A 13,367-nucleotide genomic window follows, 5' to 3' on the forward strand; every position below is an offset into this window, starting at 1 on the left:
AATATATGTTTCATTAAACAGGTATAAGAATCAAAACACTCATATTTAGACTGAAGGCCACATTAGGAGAATGATTTCATGTATTCAGTTGCTTTCTCCTTTCCCCCATGTTCTTTATATCTCTTACCAATTTCTTCATTGCTTCTTTACAGAAGTATCATTCAATGTCCATATGGAGAGTGATTTTGGGCCAGGAAGTGGAGAAGACCGGAGTAGGTATATAGCACATTATCCTTGATGGGGGAGAGTTGACAAAGAAAACACTCATCTTTCCAAAAATGATTTCATCTGCTGTAATTGTTTATAGAAGGACAGGTCTGGAACAAAACCTGAGTGCCACTTTGGAAGACCCTAATGCCTCTTCAGTAATCAGCAGCTGAGGCAGCCCGAATGTCTCCTGTTGCAGTTAATTTGTCCTTAAAAACTCCTTCAGAAAGCAGACGATGGCTGGAGCTTCTGTTCTCTTAAACATGACCCATTACATCAGACCCCACTGACATACTGCTCTAATGAGCCAAGCTGCAGATAGTCTGAGGTGTTGCCATCCATACCTGTCCTGCCTTTTCCAGAGGTGACTTTCCTTCAGCAGAATTGGCAAAGAGATCAATACCTACCAAGGTCCAACAGGTTAACTTGCACTGCTGTGGAAGTTAGTTTAAAACTTGTGGTTACGATTTAACCTAGGCTACAGGAATGTTTCTTATTTTCAGATAACTTCAGGGCATTGCAAGCTGCAGTCTAGACAGCCTGAAAACTCTGTCCTACCTAAGGGGGAAAAGGTAGGCTCCCTTTTACTAAATAGCTACAACAAAACCATGTTAAAATATCCAGGTGTCAGTTGCTGGCCTGCACAACAGTCGTGAATCAGGATTCCAAAACCCATAAAGCTGGCTTAAATGTTAGTAGTAGATATTCAATTTGCTACTTCATCATCTGGTTTTGGTTTCCATTTTTTCTCTTTCACAACCATAATCAATAAAAAAACACAGTAGCCTTGTGATGCTCCCATTATTCTGACTTCAGAATCCAAATATTTAATAGTCGTATTCACGTTTTAAAAGTCATAGAGTGAAAATTATTACAGTTGGTTCATGGATGATTGTCCCCTTTTTAAATATGCTGTGGTATTAGGGGTACAGTTCTACGGTTTTCTTTTTATGAAAGCTATAGGATTGACCAAAAGGAAAAAAAAAAAAACCAAACTCAAAACAAAACAAACAAAAAAAAACTAATACTGTCAGCAAACAGCCAGGAAACAGTAGGCAGTGGAGAGCTCTAATGCCTTTGTGCCCTTTGTGAGTCTCCTTCAAAAATGTGTAAAACAGGATGGGGACGCATTACTCTGTGGCTAAATTCAGAATTAGTATGATCGAGGTGCAATGCCATTCAAATCAAGACAAATGAATCCTACTCATTGCAGTATGAGTTTTGTCCTGTGGCTTGAGGTCTTCATGGAAATCTAACCATTTGTCTATTGCCCTTATTGCTTAGAGGAGGCAGCCAGCATTTCCATGAAATTATTTTAATGTAGAATTATTAAAACATTTTGCAGCTACAGAGATAGATGGGTTTTACATAAAATCTCTGCTCTTTGTAGCAACCCGATGTGATATTGAGCAAGATAATGGTCAGAAAGAACACTGCCAGGCTCCTAATGAGAAACTGTTGACAGTAAAATTACCCCAACATTCATCAAAAAGCCAATAAATGTCAAGCATAGGGCCTTTGATGCAGTAGCTCATAATTCCTGTTCAGAAGCCTTTGCAGGCTTTTCAGGGCACGTGACCGTCCTGCATTTCTGCTGATTTTACTGAAACCTTTGTTGCTGAAGAAGTACAAGGAGCAGCTGTTCATGTTCTGGATGCCATTGTTACAGTGCCCCTGGCTTACTGTGGGACCTGAAACAGAGCAGGTTTGGCCTCAATTTCCCCATCTGGAATATGGGAATCACCATACAGGAATTACCCACAGGCAATTCTGTGCAGGACACGGTGTTGCCATCCAAATGCTCAGAAATCATGAGCTGGACCACAAAAATTATGATCCCAGCTTTTGCCAATGAGTCAGTCATCCAGGTTTTCGTGCCGTTGTAGTACACGTTCTCAAGCTCTCTCCTCCACAGAAACAGAAGTTTTCTTCAAACCAACACCAAACCAATTCTCAGTCAGTTGAATTCCAGGCTGGGCTGCCTTGAGAAAACCACGCAAAGCTCATACAAAATGCCCAAATGAGACCGTCTCCCATTCTGTTCTTTGGCTCTGTTGAACATGAAAGTCATAAACACCTTGTCCAACTCCTGAGTCCTCTGTCCAACTGCATCTTCACCATACATCCCCAAAATGAGGTGATGAGGGACAATATTGACTAGTCCATGAATTAGGAACAACCTTGTGCTGTGTTTATTCTACCTATCTCTGCACCCTGGCTTGTCCATCTTGTTCATGAGGGGATTGCATCCTCCAGATTTTGCCTGTGAATCTTTTCTAAAATTTCCACCTAAAGACTGAAAGGACTCTTTATAAGGCCTCTGCTTCACTGACACTTTGAGGTCAGTGTCTGGATGGTTCATTACATTCATCCAGGCAATTCCTCGCTTACATTTACTCTACATTTCCATACTAGCTGCTCCCAGAAAACCTGTACCTTTCTGTCATTTGCAGGGATGAGCTGCATCCCAGCGGCTCTGTGCAGATGGAGGCATACTTAGTTTACAGAGAAGCCTGAGTGCATGCCACATGCTATTAGGGTCACTTGAAACTAGGCTAATTACCTGGCAGACCGCTGCAGAGCAGACTCTTTAATAAAAAAGAGTGGGTGACAAGGGCTAGACTCCTTGCTATTTTAGGACAGACTCTCCCTCAGGCAGCAGATAGCCACAGCGGTAAGGCTCCCAATCTATCATTTGGTTTGTTGTTTCTTGGCTATGGAACATAATTAACAATTCTGGAACCGTTCTGTTTCCCAGGACTGGCCTGTAAATCTGTTAAATTAAACAGTAAAGGCAGATGTGGGAAAAAAAAAAATTACAAGTCAGAAATGAAAAATGATGTTGCTTTGTCAATCCATAGGGGCCAGTGCAGGAATATTCTGAAGCCTTCTGAAGCTCTTCTCTCTCTAGCAGTTCAAGCAAGAGGGAAATATTCCTGCCATTTTTGGAACTGATGATCGCTAATTACATAATTACTTTATTGCACAAAATAGTACAAACAAATACTGTGGAAGCTGAGTTAAAATGCACTAATAAATATTTTTCCCTTAAAGGTCAGGAAGATACAACACAACCGTTTGTTGTATCTCATAATATGCCAGTGAATTAGACTGGAAAAGACCACGACCCTACAAAAGCGGTGTTCTTAAGGACCTGACCTCAGCCATCTACAGCTCTGTGCTTCCTGAACGTCCATGGATTTGACTCATGAAGGAACTTGAGGCATTGTTTGTTTTTTTTACATGGAAAATAAGGTAACACTGCTACCCTCTGTGTATCCTCTAAACAACCAGTCCACCATTTCTGATAGTTAACTTCTCTCCCATCACCATTTTGTCTCGTTAAAGCATGCCTGTTCTTAACTTTACAGAGCACTGCTCACTTCGAATAACACTAAGGATACCTACATGCCTTTGTAACACTAGAGTCTCATGAGGCCATTCAAATCCAACAAATCAATGCACAGGAATAACAAGACCAGATTCAATTCCATTTCAGTAAAAAATATTTCAAATAAAGTAATTATTCTTTTAAAATGCAGAAATTTTCCTCAAAACTTGTAACTGTCAATTAACGGTAACGAAAACCCTGCCTTTTGTGGATGGCAATCGATTGCAGGAGAATTTCTAAATATCTGAAAGAATGTGCTCATCTAAACTGTCATTCATGTTTTAAGATGGCCAGTGAAACCATTTTATTACTGCATTTAGTTGAAAAGAGCACTGTTCTGCAAAAATCAGATAATGTACTTATTCCTAAAAGCCTGGAACAAAAGAGCCAGTAGAGATTTGCTGAGTAGTTGCAAGGTAGCCATTAAATATAAATATTTTTAAAAACAATTTACTCTTTCCTAATGCTTTTAAAGCAGCATGGGAGCACAGTCTAAGTGCAACATCTTACTGTATTGAAAAGGACATGATGAAGGTTACTGGGCTCCAGATTTAACCCTTCTGTCTCTTAACTGTTGTGGTTTATTGCGGCAGGCAGATAAGCACCACACCAGGGTGCTGACACCAGGACAACTGTTCATAACGTTTTCTTACCAATATAAACTGGGAGTTTATATAAAACATGTTCAACTTTCTTACTGATTACAATGGAATTTTATATTTTTAAAATGACTGTTCCCAACAATCTGCATTTTTCATATTCCCATGGAAATGAACTATTTGTAACAGTGAATTGAAGTTTATGTTTCTCAAATTAAAAACAGCAGCAGGATTGGAAATTGCTTTCTTTTCATCCTGACCATCCATTGGGGACAGCAGAGAGAAGTGCTTTGTGGGGGTGTATACACAGAAGTGATGCATGTTTATATCAGCAGTTTGAATAAAAATGTGTAGGTCAGTTAGAAAAGAGGTATCTTTGGTAACCAAACTAGCCAGGTGTGGCTCCCTAGTGTAAGGACAAACAGAATTTCACTCTTAGGAAGCAAAGTGTCATTCAACCCACAGATCCCAGCAGCGCAGCTGGTAGGAGTACAGCCCGTTGCTGCTCTATGGGAGGCAGATTGGCTGAACTATGAGACCTCTTCCAGAAGCAGGGAGATGCTACCAGAAATGCCCTTTGCAACAAGATCCTCATGCTTAGGTCATCCTGAAGCAGACTGGCTACAGCTACATTGTATAGCACTTCACCTGGGTTTCCTCTAGCTCCGTTTGGCAACTTTGTGGCCCAAACCCCAAATTGCTGACTTTCCATTGTGGCAGTGTTTCAGTTCAAAGTGCCTGGAGAAACAGGCAGGCCTGCCAGGAGGACTTTTTTAGCCTGATGCTGGGGATGCTCAGGAGTGCTGGGCAAGGCTCACAGGGTCAGCATCAGGGCATTGGGAAGGGCAGAGGCAGCCAAAGCTGCTGTGGACTCATCCATGCTGGCTTGGAGGAATGATCAGCCCCTGGAAAGAACCATCCCAGAACTTTACTGGGTAAGTCACTCACTGCAGAGAACTGAGAAACAAACTGACACGTGCACCAGCAGGGAACCACGCACTAAGGAGTAAACACACCTGAGTGATGTCCCTATTGATTCATACTCCCCCATCACTAACACACCCTCAGCAAATTTGCAGGTGATCCTGAGCTGGGGAAACAGGTGACATACTGAGTGGCTCGTCTTCAATCCAGAAAGGCCATGAGAAGGATTGCACCCAGGGAAGAGTGACACCAAGCACCAGAGCCAGCTAGGAACTGCCAGGCAGAGCAGCAGCCTGCTGAAACCCAGCTTATTGTGGATGCCCAGCTGAGTATGAGCCAGCAGTGCACTCTCATCACAAATAAGACAAAATGCACGGTGAGCAATAGCAACTGGCTCAAAGTGGCCAGCAGATGGAAGGAATATTTTATTCCCCTCTGCTCAGCACCGGTGAGGCCATATTTGGACCATAGTACTCTTTTGGCACAGCCAGTGCAAAAGGGATGTTGAGAAACTGGAACTCATCCACCAGAGAGTCAATTATCTAGAGAACGTGACCTACAAGGAGAGTTGAGGAAGCTGGACTTGTTTAGTCTGGCACAGAGGAGCCTAGTGTGATCTAAGTGCAACCTGTGACTGCTTGAAGAGGCATACAGAGATGCTGGAGATGAAGTTTTCTTAGTAATGTCACATAGTGCAATGGGGCAACGTTTGAAAAGTGATGCTTTGAGGCTCAGACTGGAGCCTCAAAGTTAAAGATTTTTTTTTTTCCACCAGGAATGTTGGACAGACTACCCAGAAGAGGAGCTGAATCCCTGTTGTTGGAAGATTTCAAGACCTTAAATCCAAGGCTGACCTCTTCCAGTGCTGGTAAAGACCAGCTCCAAGCACAAAGTCAGGCTTACGTGCACAAGATTCTGTGATAAACTGAAGACACATAGCCTAAAGATTATGACTGGGTCAGAACATTGCCAGGTGAATCTCTGCTGAAGCCCGTAGGGAGTGCTTTTTGCAGTGTGTCCTTTGTGGAAACCAAATACCTCAAGCCAGGCTTAGCCTCCCTGGAGTCAACAGCAAAATCCTCTAGATTTTGCAAGTGCTAATTTGGACTGATGGTGAAACAACAGGATTTGCTGAGGGAGACAAACTAATAACACACACAGTTCATAGGCAGGTGTATTTATAACAATGAATGGGTTAGTGTTACTGGCTTCTGCCTGTAACACACTGAACTGCATTGGAATATAAGTACTCCATCACAACTGGAATGTGTCCAAACCCTTTAATTCTCTATTAATAACAACCAGAACTAGGGAGACAGGTACTAAACGGGGTGATCCGAGTTCTCTCCCAGTCCATGTGATTCCATGTATAATCTGGGACATGTCAAACTGATTTTTGTAGCACTGCATTCCTTCTGAAACCACAGAAAAGATTCATTGCTGAAAAAGAAATAAATATTTCGTTTGATTTTTCTTAAAATTTATTATATATATACTTAGAAATAATTTATTGTGGCTTTGGCATAGGTATGATAAGAAATTTAACTTTCAGAAAGAAGAGAAATATAGTTCCCAAAGGCAACTGCGTGAAGAATTACGAAGCACAGCTAAGCTTAGCTTAGAAACAGTATTCATTTCTTCTCATCCTGAGAATGTGACCAGACAGGCTTCCGTTTCTGAATAAAGGCTTCAATGCCTTCCTGCCCATCCCTCAAAGTCAGATTGTCTACCATGACCTGAGAGGTTATTTTGTAAGCAGTATCAAGGTCCTGTGCCATCTGTCTGTAGAAAGTGGCTTTCCCCAGTGCCAGGATGGATTTGCTGCTTTCGCATATCTTGCGAGAGATTCTCATGGTCTCTTCTTCTAGCTTGTCTTCTGGTACCACCTTGCTGACAAGCCCATGCATTAATGCTTCGTGGGCAGAAAGAGGTTCACCCGTGAAAAGCATCTCTAATGCCACCTGAACAAGAAAAGATACCACATTAAGTCAATTCCACTGCTGTACTGCTTCTGTTTGGGGAATTTCAGTCTCCTCATTCAAGTATGAATTACTCTTTTGGCAAATTTGAGATTTAAATCTGGCTTCTTAAACAGCCAAGGAAATATTAAGAGGTTTCTACAAAGAAAAGTGGGTCTAGAGCTGGCCTTTTTTCAGACCTGCCCATTGACTGCAGCTTTTTTCGCCTCCAAAAGCCCAGAATCTCTGGTGTTTGCAGTAGAAATCAAGAAAGATGTGGATGGTCCACAAAGTCAAATATCTGAACTCCATATTTTAAGCTGAGCATGGAATAATAAACAAACACCTAATAAGTCAGTGTGCAGTTTTTGAAAATACCTGAGTTTAAGTTTGGTCTGGGTGTTTTTAAATGTGTCCTTCTTACAGCTCCATCTACTTCAGTCTCCTGTTGCACTCAGCATCTTGTGTTTGAGGTTTCAAATTAAAATATCCCCCAAGTGCTCACTGACCATTCCGTGTTATTTCTCAATGAGATTTTTTTTCCATGACTCTTCATGCAATTGACTGATACCCAGAACTGTAAGAGCTGATTATCCTTTTGGTATCTTTGCTTAGGTAGCTACAAACAGTGGCAACATTTCATTTGATAAAAGGTAAAATCAGCGATCCTGAGCACTGTAGGGAACACACCTGCTACTTTGAAGAGTGGCACAGAGAAAATTATGTTCCACAAAATTTAAAATGGTAATTGTAAAAATCATAAATACTAATTTAGAAACAGTTATAACTGTACACTATAGCACAGTTAAAAACCAAACAACGACAAAACACACAAGTTGTATTTGAACTTGATGGTCATACAAGATAGGAAATTTAAATTTGAAGGTTTTACCCAGCAACTGGACTTGTCCTTAAATCTCAGGAGAACCCTGCTGGGCTTGGAGAGCCTGTCCACATGAATCTAACGGGATCACGACTTAACATTCATTTTCTCAGTTCTGGAGGCTTTACAGGTCATACTACTGCTTATGCAGTGAGAAATGTATAGTAACAATCAGTAGGAAATAAACCAGGAAAAAGGTACGGAAGGGTTTTAGATGCTATTTAAAGCATCTTGATCTAAATGCAGGCAGACCATGCTGGTAGTGAAATGTCACTGCCTGGCCAGAATTGATAGCTCAGTGGAGTTGATATCCTGAACTTGCAGGGGTTTCTCATCAGGGGGAGGACGTCACTGTCTAAAGCACAGAGCTGTCTGTTGGAAAGCAGAGGGCTCACTGAGCTGGCGTGCTGCTGATACGAGTTCCTGCTGATTGGAATCAGATCAGTAGGAAGCTGCTTTCCCTAAGCAGAGGTCATCCCTTTATTACTTTTCCCCCAGTCCAAAGTGTTACGAAGACGTCTTTGGCAATGAAATATTTTGAATGTTGTACTGCAGGAAGATGAAGTTAAGGCAATGGAACTAAAACTCCTAGCAAGGGGAACCTACTAATTGCAAAATTAAAAAGAGTGCCTGCAAAGGAAGCCTACCTTTCTTGGAAGAGATCTGCCCAAGGCCACAGCTGGTGTGGAGCAAAACAATCCAATGTTTACCCCAGGAGTAGCAAATTGAGATTTCTCACTCGCCACCGCAATGTCGCAGCTTGCCACTAGCTGACAGCCTGCTGCTGTAGCCAAGCCATTTACTTGGGCAATCACCGGTACTGGAAGCTTCTGGATTAAAGTCATAACCTGCTCAGGAGAAAGCGGTCAGTTAGTCCCTGAAGTTACGTCGTGGCTGTTCTAAAACTTGCACGTGCTTCACAGACCTGGTATCACAGTGTGCACTTTCCACTTTCATAGACTGGAGTTTAAGTCCTCTCTGCAGAACCTGCTTTAGGGCTTTAATGCACAAAACCACTGCTCTCCCAGTCACTGCTCAGCTGTGTAGCCAATTATGTAGGTTTATGTAGCCAATTTTTCCTATTTCTGTTAGACTTAGGATGGGTAAACACTCTTCTGCTTTCACTCTTGTAGTTTTCAGAAACAGGACATCCAACTTCAGATACGTGAAGTTAAGAAAGACAAATTTGTCTAGCTCTTCTAACTCAGGTTTGCCTTAAATACAGTGGGAATCTCCAAACAAACCTAATTTTAATGCTTGCAGATAGAAAATCTATTTAACTGATGACTGTCATCATCTAGATTTTAAAAATGGTCACATTAGCACAGTGTAGCAAGATAACAAATTTTAATTTTCTACTTAAATCTCCAATAGAAGAAGTCAAGCAAATGTTATGTCACTTAGGTGAAGTTACCTAAATTCAGTTTTGAATTTCAGTCTTTGTCTCACCTTGACTCCTTTCTGATGCAGGGGCTAACTTGTAATTCAGTCATATTTGTGCTTACCTCTTCGTGGACAGCATACCAAGATGAAATACAGACAGAGCTGCAAGGATGATTGCTATGTCTTATACCAACGGGCCTTCAGTAGTAACCTTCAAACCATGGCTTTTACAGCATTACATATGAGTAATGTTAGCTTGACAATGTGTATAGAGATCATTATTTCTTCTGGAGGAACTAGAACAAAAGGTTTCAAACTTTTTGTGATCACTCTCAGCAGGATCAGGGGGTCAAATTCTAATGCCATTAAAATCAAAGGGCTTTTTGACCATTTTCTCCAAAGGTTCCAGGATCCACTTTAACATCCCAACCTTCAGGTCTGTGCTTCTGCAATAAGAATGAGATCTTGTATGGTCTGCTGACTGGGCAACCAGAGTCAGAGATGTATTCAGATCTTACTTTCACATTGTCTACTCGATGTTTAAGCCTGTCTTGAGTTATTAGCTAGATGCTAGGAATGATCCTTTGAGCACAAGTGCTATGAAGTTGGTTATGCCTGGATTTCTGGGAAAGATATTGCCCAAATATTCAGCTGCAAGAAGAACTGGATAAAATAAGGAATGCACCAGGCCATCAACAGTAGGAAGCACGCACACTGGCATTCTAGGATTTTCATTTGCACATAGAGAAATCCAGGGAAAACAGAAGTTCACCAGGATCAGGTGTTAACTTAAACCAGTATCACTGCTTGCTCTTAAAACCAGGCAAAAGGGGGTGGCACTTATGAAGAACTGCTTACCTCTGCACATATTGCAAATACTTGGGAATGATGCTTCACATCATCTTCACTTGTCAGTTCCTTTAAATCGTGGCCAGAACAAAACACAGGGCCTTCAGCTGCAAAAAAAAAATTCATGAAATTCTGTCAGTCTGAACTAATCGAGAAGCCAAGTGGTGTATCAATACCCCATTTAAAGGTATAAAAGTGTCAATGATCAAAAAAGAAGTAGATTAGTAGAGGGAATTTTACACTCAGTTCCTAAACACTGCCTTCTGAGCTCTGTAATACCTTTAAATTGCTGCAATAAACGATTTAACCACACTAATGCCAATAAATATTTTAAAGGCTTAGTTTTACTTCCACTCCAAGTTAACTCAGTTAAAAATAAGGCTCTTTACACCTCTCAGCCCAGTCTTTAAAAGAGATACAGTACTGAACTGCTCTTTGGTACAGTGTAAACTAGTTAGCTGGAGTGACAATGGACTGCTCTGCTCTCAGACTAACAAATACGGTTATTCCCTGTTCATTGTATGCTAATGATTAACTTCTATGAAATAAGCATCAAGAATTTAGTTATGGTGTTTAAGGCAACAATGGAAAAAGAGGTTCTTCTGCTAGAGAAGGTTTTTCTGCTGTTATGGCCTCTGTTCCTCCGCTGCTAACACTCATCTAAGGAATCCCAAAAAGCTTCTCCAGGGTTTGGGTAGAAAAAGAGCAAGATTCTGGACGTGTAAGTTTTAGATTTGCTTTCCTCAAGTGGCAGCTATGATCAAAACAACCTCTACTTACACACTACACTCTACAACAGTTTTCCTTCCTTGGGAGACACCTGCCATAAAAATAAACTAATCTGAAGCTTTTTAATCCTTCAGATCTCCTCAGATATTTGCATGGATGCAACATTTCCATCTACAGCTATGAAGCCACCACGTTAGCTATGCATTTGCTTCTTATGAATCAGCTTATTGCTAACAGTCTGTCTAGCAATAACCACACACCAGCAATCAGCTCACTGGATCAGCGATACATTATCTGGAAATTTAATCACATCTGCATTTGTGCCTCATTAAAGAAGAATCCACTGTAAAGTCTGTGTTAAAGACTCAAAGACAAGTCTTTTTCCTGAGATTTCTTGTTTTGCATTCCATTCAGCAATGGAATTGGAAATCAGCAGGAACATGCAATTTATTTTTAAACTGAAAAACAAATAGGCAAGAAAAATAAAACAACCAAACTGTACTCACAAACTCCCAGAGCACCATATTCTCAAAAAGTAACCTGAAGCATCTTACAAAATGTGTAACTGCTGTTTGAAATACTGAATACATATATTTGTCACTGCTGTGAAGTTAATTTATTTCCACTCTCATGTGCATGCACACTTACACGTGAGCAATGTTCTCCTCTCAGTACAGGAAATCCCAGCTTTCTAAATTAGTAAAATTAGTAAATCTATTTCTCCAAGATGTTTGGAAGGAGAACAGGGGAAGATTATCTTAAAAGGACAGAGGAAAAAAACGGCTTAAGAACATCTCAACTTTTATTATCTTTAAGAACTCTACAGGTTAATATCTAAATGGAAGAGAGGCTCTGAGAGATAAAATTTTACACTTGCAGGTTGCAGGTGACTGCAGTATCAATACTATGGTCTCTTCTTCATTGAAGAGTTTTAGAAAGAGTTTTGACAAATCAGTGGCAAAAATAACAAAGTCTGATCCTGGCTTAGAGCAGGCGGAACAGAGCACAAGAAACCCTTTGAACCCTGTTTACTACCTGTAAACATTTACATTTACATTAAACATTTACAAATCTGTACCTGCCACTGAAGGCAACAGAAGCTATGCAAGCTCAGCCTGCTTCTGCACGAAAACCATTACCTAGGAGTGTTTGTTCTTCAGCGTAATGACTATCAGGACCTGAATTTATTGTTTGAGCTACTGTTCATATGTAGCTTTAAAAACAATCATTTCACTTGCTGCTTACTTTTACAAAAGGAAAACGAAAGCTTATCAACTCTGCAAACACACCAGGCAACCTGACTGAAATACTAACATTTTGAATACTGTTTCAACAGCATTTCTTCTTAGATGTGTTAATTATCAACAGATATATAATAGAACCTAGTCAATTATTAAGGCTGGCTTCAAGAATGAGGAATTAAGTGTATGAAAGCGGAAAGCAGAATGAATATAGAAGGGCAGCGAGGTCTGAGTGGGAAGGCTCACATGTGGTACTGTTTATATTCTGGCAGGCTGTAAGAAACCAGCTTGCAAGTTCCTTCCTGCCCCGTTTTGTATAGTTCAGTGATATTCTGAGCTTTAAGCTCCAAATTAGCCTGTTTCTTTTTATTCTCTCAGCCATTCCTCTTCTGTGGAGTACCTGAAATGACGATAACGCGGAGCTCTTTGCTTTTGGCGTCGTGCAGCAGGTCCTCCTTCAGGGCCTGCAGCATGGAGAGGGACAGGGCGTTTCGCTTCTTGGGGTTGTTCAGGACAATGCTTCTGCAAAAAGCCGTTAAATACAGAAGGTTAGCACAAGGCAAACAAACAAACAAACAGAAAACGAGCAAATTTTCAAAACGACTGATGAACCCCACACGCCCCAAGCGTGCACACGGAAACTCCGTGAGGCTCCGCGCTGCGCCCACAGCCCCTAACCCTTCCCCCCCGAGTCCCCGCTGTCAGAGCCGCCCCAATTCCCACCCACCCGCCCTCAGAGCCCCCCATTTTCTCCCGATTCCGTCTCTCCGCAGCTCACCGGACCCCCTCCGCCTGCCGCCTCAGGGTGAGCTTCTCCGGCGGGGCCGCGCTGCTGCTGCTGCTGCTGCGGGCTGCGGCCACAGGCCCGGCCAGGCGCCGCCTCAGCCTCCACAGCCTGGCGGCCGCCGCCATCTCACTGCCCGGCTCGCTACTGACCCCTAGCCCGGCTCCTGCCCGGCCTGGAGCTCAGCCCCGGAGGGCTGAGGGAGGTCTGGTAGCTGGAGGGAAGCCGGCTCTGGTTGCTTATCCCTCGGGGAAGCGGCTTGACCCGGCTCGGGGCGAGCGCCCCCCACCCCGCTGGGCTGGGCTTGGCTTGGCCGGGCTGGTTGGTGAAAAAGGAGTGAAATGTCTGACTGGAATGTGTCCGCCCGGAGCCTCAGAAAAGGGAGATGTGCCCTGCTTTGGGGTTTCACCCCGCTGGGA

At 42.2% G+C, this 13,367-nt stretch overlaps 1 protein-coding gene across 2 annotated transcripts; it reads right to left on the bottom strand.

Moving 5' to 3' along the window:
* Positions 1–6,435: 6,435 nt before the first annotated feature.
* ECHDC3 (enoyl-CoA hydratase domain containing 3) lies at positions 6,436–13,087 on the bottom strand. Of its 2 annotated transcripts, none has more exons than XM_084306050.1 (5): positions 12,943–13,087; positions 12,565–12,686; positions 10,204–10,301; positions 8,610–8,810; positions 6,436–6,561 (listed from the first exon to the last, which is right to left on the bottom strand). In XM_084306050.1, exons 1-5 carry the CDS (start codon positions 13,074–13,076, stop codon positions 6,556–6,558), a joined length of 561 nt encoding a protein of 186 aa, XP_084162176.1. In that variant the 5' UTR covers positions 13,077–13,087; the 3' UTR covers positions 6,436–6,555. The 2 variants fall into 2 exon arrangements, with proteins under 2 accessions (XP_084162176.1, XP_084162175.1); XM_084306049.1 differs by lacking the exon at positions 6,436–6,561 and adding an exon at positions 6,586–7,082.
* Between the last annotated feature and the right edge of the window lie 280 nt (positions 13,088–13,367).

Source organism: Netta rufina, assembly GCF_964035555.1.
Source record: "Netta rufina genome assembly, chromosome: 1".
Lineage (NCBI taxonomy): Eukaryota > Metazoa > Chordata > Aves > Anseriformes > Anatidae > Netta > Netta rufina.